Below are 12198 nucleotides of genomic sequence, written 5' to 3' on the forward strand. Positions count from 1 at the left end.
AGACCACGCGGCTACCCCGCTATGTAGTTCAGTTTGTCTGCGTATTAGGAATTTCTCTCTTTGAACCTGCTAATAAAAATAAAGGATTTCAGAATATTTCATATTCTGAATAGAAAGAGAGCCAACAGAATAATATACGTGAACTCCGACGTATAATAAATCGTAGGTACATAAAAAGGGCTTTGCATTGAATGAACGTTCTTATATTTGACATGGAGATATATTTTACGATCCGGATTCGAGATAATTACAAAATTACATACAGATACTTCATTACACTGTTAAATACAGACGACACATTTTACATTTACAAGTTTTCCGTTAACATATTATGTTAAAGCATTCTGGCGTAAGATTAAACCATCTTAGAATATTATTGAAAGTTCGGGTGTTGTTTTTATACAATAAATACAAATATTTTCAAACAAATGTGCTGTTTGCAGAAAATATGATCCCACCGTTCTCCAGGGCAACCTTTGCGCTTCTAGACTGCCTTGTATATTTTCTTGCAAATAACATCATTGAGCTGCATAGTCTGAAACAGATGTTATCATCAAAAGTTAATCAGTGTAAAAGAAATACGAAACTGCGTAGAAGACATACACGAACTGACTTTAGGTATATGGAACATGATATTAACAATCTCACATTCTTACAGTTCTTTTTTCCTTGATCCACACAGAAAAAGAAATAAGACACATGTCAGAGACTCAATTTATTTCCAACATTTTCGAGTTTCATGAAGAGGAATACACTACATTTACACAGTTCCGTCTGTGGACAATCGTTCTGGAACATCTCACAGATGATGTGAGGAAATAATTAATTAAAAGTCTTGTGTCTGATAATACTGAAACTAGAAAATTGTACTGTTTTCGAAACTAAATGTTTTTGCAGCTTTTCATAAAGTTGTGAGGAGTCCAGCAAACACAAACGAGGAATGCCAGTTTTCACTTTCACGTTTCTCGTCACATACGAATAGTCCTTGATATCAATGCTATCTATTACTATCTTAAATGGCTATTTCAATGTTTTGCGACGTCTGATTTTGTCTGATGCAGTCCCAATGATGCAAAATGCTGTTACTGTTCGTATGAGGTGGATAAAAGATATACTCTGTACCCACGATGTAAAAGGATTATTTTATTTCAGTACCTATGGTAAGTAGGAATATGAGAAAGGATTTGTGCACACCTACCGATTTAAACCAGTTGGAACTGTACTGACAAACGTGTTAAAAGTATTAACCATACAACATAATTACGTGCCCCTCTGCGTACTGTTATTAGCCACAAATCTCGTTTAGGTAGCTTCAAACGTTTGCAATATAGCAGGTAATACACGACTCACCCAGTAGGGATGCATGTCACAAACTGAAGTCCAACGCCAGATTTTTCTGTCTTGTGTGTTACGCTAAATCGTAGCACATACTGTAGGGATTTTGATGTGCTTTTTCATTAATTGATAGACTGATTGACAAGGGGGGTTGGTGTAAGTCTATACATACTACAAACAAGTCGTCTTATCTTGGATAGTGCTGCTGCACGAACCCGGGCGTGTCGCTAGTGTTTTATAAAAAGCCGTTCGAGTTACGAAACGGAATGCCGACGGGACATGATGGTATTTCTATACAAATGGTTAAAGGCCGAGGCATAGTAATCTAAGGTTATTTACAGAATGTTCGCAAAAGAAGACAATTCTCCACACTTGGAACAGAGCTAAAATAGTTCCGCTTCATGAAAGGAGACAGAAAGATTGCATAAAGAATTGCAGTCGTATCAGCTCCCCCTTCGCAGTGTGAGAGGTTCTGTTAAATCATTACCAACATAGAAATAGCACTGGCTTTTAACCCAGCAAAGGAACAGGCTAGTTGCGGAAGTGAGCGGAACACCATTTGCAAATCGTGAACTAACTATGGAACGGACCAATGAGTAGGAATTACCACTTTTCTAATATTCACAGATATGGAGCTAGCTTCTGACTCAATTTCAACTAAATCGCTACCAATACCCCTTGAAAATGACGACAGTGAGTCAACTTACATTAGCATTCTGAAGAATATACATGTCAGCGCTACAGTTTCCATTGGATTTTATCAGGACGATAGGAGATACAAAAACTGAAAGCGCATTTAGCAAGGAAAGAGCGTACCACAAAAAGTTATTCTCAGCTCACGTAGAGGAAAATATCAAACCCTCTAATAAGGAATGTAGGATACGTGTCAACACAAAACCATACCTAAACCACTGTCTATCTGTTCTTGACGTTGTACAGTTTGCGCTTGGTAGAAACAAATTTAACTCAATAATGAAAAATCAGCTTTAATAATGCTAACATCAAAAGAGACTATACAAATTACTAAGTTGAGGAAGTTTTGTATTTCGGGTAGCAAAAGATAACGACTGATTTGGCAGCATAAGAAAGAATCAGAAGCATGGAACTCCGCAGGAATTTATCCAGGGGGGAGGGGGAGGGTGGGGGAGGGTTGGAGGCCGCGACAGGGAAGGGGCGTGTGCAAAGTTCTCTAAAGTTGTTGTTTTTGGGTCACCTTCGAGATGTGTTATGCCACAGAACAGAACTTTATAGGTGACACAAAAAACCTTAATAAATCACATAGGATTGATGGTTGTCGATTCAACTCTAGAAGTGTATCAGGATTGTGTAATGAATAAGAAAAGTCCTGCTGTAGGCGGGGGTGGGGGGGTGGGGGGGAAGGGGCACGAAGCATGACAAAAGAAGGTTCGGCACGATGTTAGAAGGTATCCCATGACTTTCAGCACCTCAGTCTGCAGCACTTGTGTATCAGAATTATAAAAAGTAAAACGTTCGTTTATCTAACCTGACAACGGTCGTTGATCTCGCTGTTTGTTTAAGTTTTAAGACCGCGAGAATTAATTTTCGTGAGGAACTTCACCATCAGATTCTAAGGATTAACAGCACTACTACACTACCGCAGACAGAGTCCGTGGCAAATAAACAATTCCAAGCATTCGTAATAGTTTTCTTTCAGACCAACAGGAGATGAAACAGTCACGTCTCACTGCCCTATGGCAAAACTGGCTTTACAAACAGATTCGACAAATTGTTCCGAACGCCCTGTGTAATTTATTAAAATCAATTATTCTCAGGTACTCCAACGTTGCTTTCCGAATTTTAGAATGGAACTGCGGTCCATTATCACTTACATTGTGTATTAGTTTGCCTGAATGAATAACGTAAACGTTTCTTATATTATTCTCTAATGCTCTCCTTGAGCTCTTTCTCGAGGGGTACAGTGCTACAAATTTTGAACCAGCATCTAAAACTACAATCACCCATCATTTTACATTTAAGTCCATCTCCACATGCTTTTAACCAAATACATCACATGTTGTGCTGTTTAAGGCTTTCCCGGCGCTGCATCTGCTTGATAAGTTCCCGGGAATTACGCCGGATAATGTTGTAAAAACCGCGCAATATATATATTATATTGGCCAGACGTGTCGTACGGTTAAAGACAGATCCGACGAACAAAAACGTCACACGAGCTTGGGTCAGCCAGAGAAATCTGCCGTTGCTGAACACTGCCCTGACACGGGACACGCCATGAACTATGAAGAAACCAAGATCCTCTCGTATGCTTCCACATACTGGGACTCCATCATCAAAGAGGCGGTCGAAATACGTATAAGCAGTGACCTAATAAACAGAGGCACGTGGTTTCACCCGAGCAGAGCCTGGGAGCCAGCCTTGGCGGCACTAAGCAATCGTCAGCCGCAGATTAGCAACTGCACCGAGTCAACGCAGGTGGAAAACCTTAGGGCAGATGCTGAAATCTCGCGCCAACACATCGCGCGCGCGAACGGGGTCCGTCGCTCCCGCCGCATTTTCCCGCGCCGCTGCGCGCTCCCGCAGACCGGACTCGTTTCTGCAGCAGAGGGCTCTGGTACTCGACACGGTGTACGATTGGTCTTCGATGACGTTATGCCCCCGCTGGCGCCTGCGCTGTTCTAGAAAGCCAACACACAAATTGGCGAGCTGCTCAGCGACGCGACAGTAGCACCTGAAGATGGTGGGGAGTTGTCTCGCTGAAATATTGTGCGGTTTCTACAATATTATCCGGCGTAATTCCCGGGAACCTATCAAGCACATCACACGTTGTCAGGATTTAATTTACACATACATACCATTCTAACACACAATGGTTTATCCACAGAAACACCTCCAGTAGCTTTACCAGAATAAGTCCACACAGCATCTTTTAATATTAAGATCTTATGTGCAACAAAAGCATTAGGTGGAATAAGTTTCGAAGACACAATTGTTGAAATACTATCTTTGCCCTCTCTAATAATACCGATAGTGACCCAGTTCCGACCATCATGAATGTCAACAGTGGTTAATGCAAAATCACACATTGTATAACGGCATGTGGCAAGACCACAGAAGAATTACCGATAGGTAACACTTGCAGCCGCCACATTAAAGCCAACATCAGCATCATACAGTTATTTAGATATTGTAGGATTTGTAGGCTGCCATTGACAGACACAGTGAGCAGCTCATGGCATACACCCTTGTGTTATTGCAAGAGGGGCGTAGATGAACACTGTGATCTTATCTAAAACATTATCAGGAATGAATGGATAAATTTCTCCTTCTTCTTTGTATCGATTGGAGACCTTCGTTTTTTTTTCTTTTTCTTTTTTTTCTTTTTTTTTTTTTGCAGTCACACGCTTCCAACAATTTTCTGTCTTTTCTCCACATTGTTAAATACATTGTTAAATATGAAGAATTCCCTCAGCTCTTTGGTGTAGTTCTTTACCCCAAAATATCCATAACTTAAGTAAATATATAAAATTAATTTGCCTACCTCATTTTCCAGCTAATAAAACTTCCAGTTACTCGAATCAGGATCAATCTTTTGATACAAAATGTACTAAGTAACAAAATGTACTAAGTAACATTTCCTTTGTTTTACTTCCCATCAATATTTCACTAGATTAGTGTTTCATTTAAATTTTGCTCTTTGTGCATGTTTTGACTAACCTTGTGACATGATCCCAAAACTTCACTCCTTTTATGTGTAAAATCTTCATCTCTTGTAGTTTTGTTTCAAGTACTGTAACGACATTCATGCCAACTGGCAACCAAGACAGGGCCTCAACTACAATAGTTTCTGAACCAGGCACACAAATAACTTGGATATCATATTCAAGCAGTAAAGGAAACAAAAGAAAAATTCGGAGTAGGTATTAAAATCCATGGAGAAGAAATAAAAACTTTGAGGTTCGTCGATGACATTGTAATTCTGTCAGAGACAGCAACAGACTTGGAAGAACAGTTGAACGGAATGGACAGTGTCTTGAAAGGAGGATATAAGATGAACATCAACAAAAGCAAAACGAGGATAATGGAATGTAGTCGAATTAAGTCGGGTGATGCTGAGGGAATTAGATTAGGAAATGAGAGGCTTAAAGTAGTAAATGAGTTTTGCTATTAGGGGAGCAAAATAACTGATGATGGTCGATGCAGAGAAGATATAAAATGTAGACTGGCGATGGCAAGGAAAGCGTTTCTGAGGAAGAGAAATTTGTCAACATGGAGTATAGATTTAAGTGTCAGGAAGTCCTTTCTGAAAGTATTTGTATGGAGTGCAGCCATGTATGGAAGTGAAACATGGACGATAAATAGTTTGGACAAGAAGAGAATAGAAGCTTTCGAAATGAATGCTGAAGATTAGATGGGTAGATCACATAGCTAATGAGGAGGTAGTGAATAGAATTGGGGAGAAGAGGAGTTTGTGGCACAACTTGACAAGAAGAAGGGATCGGTTGGTAGGACATGTTCTGAGGCACAAATTTAGCATTGGAGGGCAGCGTGGAGGGCAAAAATCGTAGAGGGAGACCAAGAGATGAATACACTAAGTAGATTCAAAAGGATGTAGGTTGCAGTAAGTACTGGGAGATGAAGAAGCTTGCACAGGATAGGGTAGCATGGAGAGCTGCATCAAACCAGTTTCAGGACTGAAGACCACAACAACAACAACAACAATGGCACTAATGCCCATCTTTACAGTTTCACACTTGTTAACTTGCTGTCTGACCAGAACGGTAATGCTCTATGTCTGGTGTATACGAAAATTTTCTACCCACATGTTAACATCTAATTTTTGTGAAAGCCTGTTCCATAACCAAAGCTTCTGTCTCTGTCACAGAGTAATTTCTTTTCCATTTGTTTAGAATTCGGCTAGCAATGCTGATTGCATTTCTTTCTTACCCTATAACCTCAAATAATATTGCAGCAATATTCGGACACATCTGCACCTAATCAAAATCTCTGTGACACATCAAGTGTGACAATATGACTGATCTACATAATTCTTCCTTAATTTGCGCTGGTTCTTTCCTGCATTCACCAGTCCACATTCGAAACACACTGTTCTTCGTTAAGTCCAGCAGTGGTTTGGCAATCATTACCTGACTTATGACAAATTTGCGATAAAATAGACAAAAGCCTAGGAAACGTTTTATTTACTTTCTATTCTTGGGACCAAGAAAGTCCATAATAGCTTCCATTTTCTCAGGATTTGCTCTTATTTCAGAAGCTCAAGTAATATATCCTAGAAATTTTATTTCCTTTCTTTCAAATTTTGATTTTTACGATTTTAGTTTAGATGTCGCTAAGAACTCTTTTAATACTTGACGATGTTCATTCCAACTTCTTGTGGCTATTAATATGTTGTCTGCATAGAACATTGCCTTCACCAGTGAATCCTTACCTAACACTGTGTCTAACTTTGAAATAAATACTGCAGTCGATATTTTCAGGCCAAATGGGAGTGGAATCTTCACCCCTCCCCATTCCCCAGACAAAGGCTGTGTATTTCCTGCATACCTCATCTAAGGGCACTTGCCAAAGTTAGATGTTAAATCAATGCTGCACATTACTCTTGTATCATTAAATTTCTGTACAAGTTTCTCTTGAGACTCTGATCGAGCCATTTGCGGCACTATGATCTTACTGATAGCCCCTGCATCTAGCGCAGTTCATACTGATACGTCTTGTTTCAAAACCACTACTAGAATAACTAATTCCATACCTCTCAGTCAATCATCTCTTTATCAAATACCTCTCTTTTCCGTACTGGGACAGGATGTGGTCACATTCTAAAGGCATCATGTGATACAACCACAAATTTACGCACAATGTTTTCCATCAAACACGGTTAACTCATATGCATCAGTAGCAGTCAACTCTTTTATTTCTGAAACCCTTTGATGTTAATCTCAGCATGTATGCCATTACCTGTATGTACAAGTATATCTTCAATCATCGATTCGAACTATCTTTCTTGTACATCCCACAACAAATGTTCCCACATTATCTTTACTTTCATCTCTGCATTCTTCTCTGTAGGCATTTCATACCTTCTCCATGAATTTATTATTTCATTCCCATTTACAGTGATTTTACCTTTGTCAAAATCTATTTTATCTGAGTTGCTCACTTATCAACCAGTTCATACTTGGTCTGGGTACTACCACTGTATAGTTTATCCCACCGACCTGAAAGGCTAACAGAATCTGTCTTCTTATTAGCTTACGTTTATCTCCACATGCTGTGACTGTTCTTATTCCTTGCACCTGTAACAACAGGATCTCATTACTTACCTTAGTCCTATATGAACGTTTTATGCTATGATACTTGTTTCGCATCCTGAATCCACCATGGCTGACACCTTTAAATGATACAGCTTCATACTAATTTTAGATTGAAATGCTTCAGCAACTTCTCTCTCATCGTCCTTCATCAGTGTCTCTTTGATATTATCCTTGGCATCATATCCTAGAAAATTAATCTTTGGTCCTTCCGTACTTGTAGTTCATGTCCTCATCTAAACATGCCGTGAGTTTCTGGGAGGTAAAGCCTCCAATTCATAATTCCCATTATCAAGACGATTATAACCTCTAATGAGCGCAGTGAAGCGAATCACCATGTGTGAAAAACTGCCTAATCTTAAACTTATTGATGTACTTAATCATCTTAATGGTAAGGAAACCATTAATACATTAAGTAGCTGAATGACAACACAGATCAGTGTAAAAAGACATCATTTCGATGGCCAAAAATGTCAAAATCAGAGCCTATGCTTTACGCGTTCATCCCAATCAACTGGCGAGTGAGGGGAGTGGTCGCTCTCACCGATTGAAAGAGTGTTTCTCTGTCTCCCAAGAGAGGTGCTGTAAAGTACCAAACTAATTCGTGATATGTCCTAAAGTTTTTTAATGTCATATAGCTGTATTCAGTAATATTACTTGTTCATTTTTTTCGAATAAATCAAAGAGCTCTTTTTGTGCCATATTCTATGCAATCACTTTACTATGTGTTCCACCAAACTACATTTCACTTTCGTTAATTCGTATTTTTCCCCCTCTTCAACCTGTTACGCGACACAGCAGTTTGTTTTCAGTCTCTTTTAGAATTCACAACTCCACCTGTCCATTAGTCGTAAAGCATCTCTAGTTGAAGCAAACTGGATCGAACGATAGTTGCAGGCTAAACGCCTGGATTGCACACACATTCACCAGGAAATGCTCCGAGCGTTGTTGCAAGAGACCTGGTAACTATGTTGAGAAATAGGTCATGTGCTTGTGTCACTTTTAAGTGTGGTGCAGCATTCAATAAAATGTACTTCCCTCCACTTTTTGTCTTTGGCTTATTTCGATTATGATTTTCTTGTCTGGTGGCGCCCTAAGGCATAACGACCTCGTTAGGTATAGTGATCACCATTCAAGTTAATAAAACAATGTCTTTGCTAAAATGTATTGTGCAAGATGCCTATACTCATTTGTCACGGGAAATGAAGACGATACAGTTCAGTGGTTTTATTATTAAGAAAATAGACATGTCACTGCGTGAGACTTGCTGGAATCTACACTTTGCCGAAGAAAGTCATGGGATAGCGATACGTACATACAGGGATGGCGGAAGTATCGCGTACACAGGTACAAAATGGCAGTGCATTGGTGGAGTTGTCATCTGTACTCTGGTGAATCATGTGAAAAGGTTTCCGACTTGATTATGGCCGCACGACGGAAACATTATCCTTCTATTCCTTCCAGAATAATTATGAGAGAACTAAATTCTAAAAAAAAAAAAAAAAAAAAAAAAAAATCATTTCAGATGGTATGGATGCATTATATAATTCGAAGTGGTGATGATGAGTTAACCTATTCAACTACAGGAATATCACCTGTGGAATTGTTAACCAGCAAGAAAGCTACAAACTTAATCACAAACTCACTGTCATTCACCCCAAATAACAATCTCACAGTCGATAACAAAAGAATACTGCACTGTATGTAATAAAAGACAAGGCAGAGCAAAGAAACTTAAAGAACCATAAAAGGATTGGATCGGAAACGTTCAGCCTAGATGATGTGATGTTAGTTGAGACGAGACACAAATCCTCAGAAATCAATGCCAACATAAATTTTTACCAGATATACGAAGAATCCTATAAATTCACTCAGCTAAAGGATGAGAGATACAACAATTAAACAAATCGGAATAAAGGGGTGCACAACACTGTGGAATTAAAAAGATAGTATCGTAGTTAACAGCGAGACCTTAGTCATCTTATCAAGATTATGTAGATGATGACCAAAAGGGCCTTGTGTTTGTGTATGAGCAAGCAATCTCGCTGTATTCTGCCAATCGTTAAAGCATAAAGCTAATCTTTATCCACCCATCTCTCTATGAAACTAAGAAAAAGCGACACTAGAAAGCAGTGTGAGTACTGAACAAGATCCATAAAGTTGAAATAAAACTAATCATGCTATGATAAGATAGTCAACAGAAGAAGTATCAGATGGTGTATTAAGGTAATTAGAAGAAAAGCAAAGAACAATTTATAGAGTGGATGGGATGAATGACAAATGGCGCACAAACGCCTTAAGATTTTATCAAATAAATATTAACATATTGTGGTAAACAATGATAAGTATATGGACAGAGAATGATAGATAAACAGACATACTCCATAAATCAATAAACAAACACCTTCATCAGATAGCACTGATGAGTATGAAGAGAGAATTAACAAAATGAGGTAAGAAATCTCCAAACTAATGTATGAGGTAAGTCACTGAGTCGAATATGTCACCAGCATGATATAACAGATTATAAAGATATAGAGGAGACTATTGAATGTAAGTGACAATCAGTGTACTGCATGACAGTAGATATTTGATGCGAAGTTTATTCAGTGGGCAACGAATATTCTGCCACTAGATGGTTAATTAAGATATTATTGAGTAGAGGTTAAGTAACTCCTACACTAACAGTACTGATAGAGAGGGAACAATAGTAGGCGACAAGTAAGCTGGAAAGTATAATGAATGACTATGACATGAGTGTATATAATACTTAGATTATTAACAGTTAATATCATTTTCATAAAATAAGCTTTTTAAGTTAGAACAAATATGATAAGTCAAAGACAGAGAAATTTGTTCACCGATCATCAATAAAGTACCACCATAGGAGCTGTTATTTTTGTAGAGACACTACTGAGAGGGGTGCAAGCAGCATTTACTGATCAGATTGACAAGAACACAAATCAAAGAAGCAGTAATTATAAATGTATAAATACGAGGTGATTATAAAAAGGAACAATGCTCTTACAAGAAAATCTATCAGGCGACTGTAGAATCTCTGCATTCTAAAAGAAAAAAATAAAGCAATGTCTGTATTGTCACAGTTGCAATAAAACACACAATAAGATGTGCATGTTATATGTAGAAAGTCTGTAAAGATAATAACTAAGGCGGTATATATGGCGCTGAGGAACACTAATGGAAGTGGCTTGTTTGCAGATTGGAGGCGAAAGGATCTCAGTGGTCAGTGGATGCCTCGGAGCAGGGCGCAGCTGGTCGGCTACCCAAGGTATTTTTTCTTTTTTTTTTAAAAAAAAAGACATTGTTAGAGAGAGAAACTGTCAAAGTCGCATCTGGCGAAATCAAACTCACTATCAGTTAGAAAAGACTTGCAACGTTCGTAGTAGTGAAATAGGGAGCAACGAGGAGTAAGGTTGAATTAATATTAAGGCAGAAATAAGAGAAATGAGTGATTAACCAAAGTTGCAATTCTTTACGTAGTATGACTTGTAACTAATCAGTGTTAATGTCTTCTGTTGCATGCTAAAATTCTGATTGATCTATCTGCTGTGGAATGGAGAGAATATTGTTGAACTGCCCAGTGTCAATGAGGGACCACGGGAAAACTGGCAGCAACAGTACCAGTATCAACTGACCCTCAACTGGAGTTTCACTCCAATCGAAAGAAGCAATATGTAATAAGTGGAGAGTTCCTTAGACGACAAGGTGCCTCATTATGGAATGTTAATTTTATGTTGTTTTTAGTGCCTCCGTATATGAGATAGTTTTTAGAAAAAGGACGAGCATGTGTGAAGAAATGGAAAGTTATGATAAGTTAAAGGCTACATAGCTAAAAACGACAGAAAAACTGGCGATAAAAAGTGAACCTATATGTCCAAACTATTTTATGTAGTAGTAAGATTGAAGGTGAGGAAGCTTGTTAGGAGTTTGATCAAGGGAGCTGGAAAGTAAGCTCCTGGATCATCAGTTTTTCAAACTTTTCATTGTCAGCGAGAATTTTACATTTTGAAAAAATAATTATGTTACAATCGGTATCGAATATTTATGATATGATGCAATATGTCACAAAACATATGGTCTGGGCAGAACGCTACGTGGAGATTCCTGTGTGACATAGTCGCACAAGATTTCCTTTCGCTGTGAGTGGTTAAGATAGGGGGGACCACGGTGGATGACAATATTGGTGGTTTATCTCATCAGTTTAGAAAATAGTATTAATAGTTTATTAAAGAGAATATTGCGTAAACGAACAAAGTAAACAGTCGTAATGGTGATGGAAACAATGAATTCTTATGGAAAATCACATTACTGAACGTGTCGTAACCAGACGCCAATGTGACAGCCCAAAATCCCAAAATCGCCGTCGTGCGGATAAATATTACTAAAGTATCGTCAAGGACGATCGTATTACTATGAAGTGTGGTTAGGCATTATTGAATTAATGTACCAGCAAATGGTACTTGTGAATGTAATCAAAGAGCGCAAGTATAGATTTGTTGGAACACAGTGCTGTGGCAAGACTTACAACCTGTAATAA

The 12198-nt window shown here is 38.4% G+C and overlaps 1 protein-coding gene across 1 annotated transcript in view; it reads right to left on the reverse strand.

Annotated features, from left to right (window-relative positions):
- Positions 1–218: 218 nt before the first annotated feature.
- The window catches only part of LOC126203727 (fatty acid-binding protein-like), a 37597-nt gene continuing 25617 nt past the window's right edge, over positions 219–12198 (reverse strand). Inside the window, exon 3 of the mRNA XM_049938099.1 lies at positions 219–535. Coding sequence (XP_049794056.1) covers positions 485–535 — 51 coding nt within the window. The 3' untranslated portion in view covers positions 219–484. The remainder of the gene's footprint in view (positions 536–12198) is intronic.

Source organism: Schistocerca nitens, chromosome 9 (genome assembly GCF_023898315.1).
Source record: "Schistocerca nitens isolate TAMUIC-IGC-003100 chromosome 9, iqSchNite1.1, whole genome shotgun sequence".
Taxonomy (NCBI): Eukaryota; Metazoa; Arthropoda; class Insecta; order Orthoptera; family Acrididae; genus Schistocerca; species Schistocerca nitens.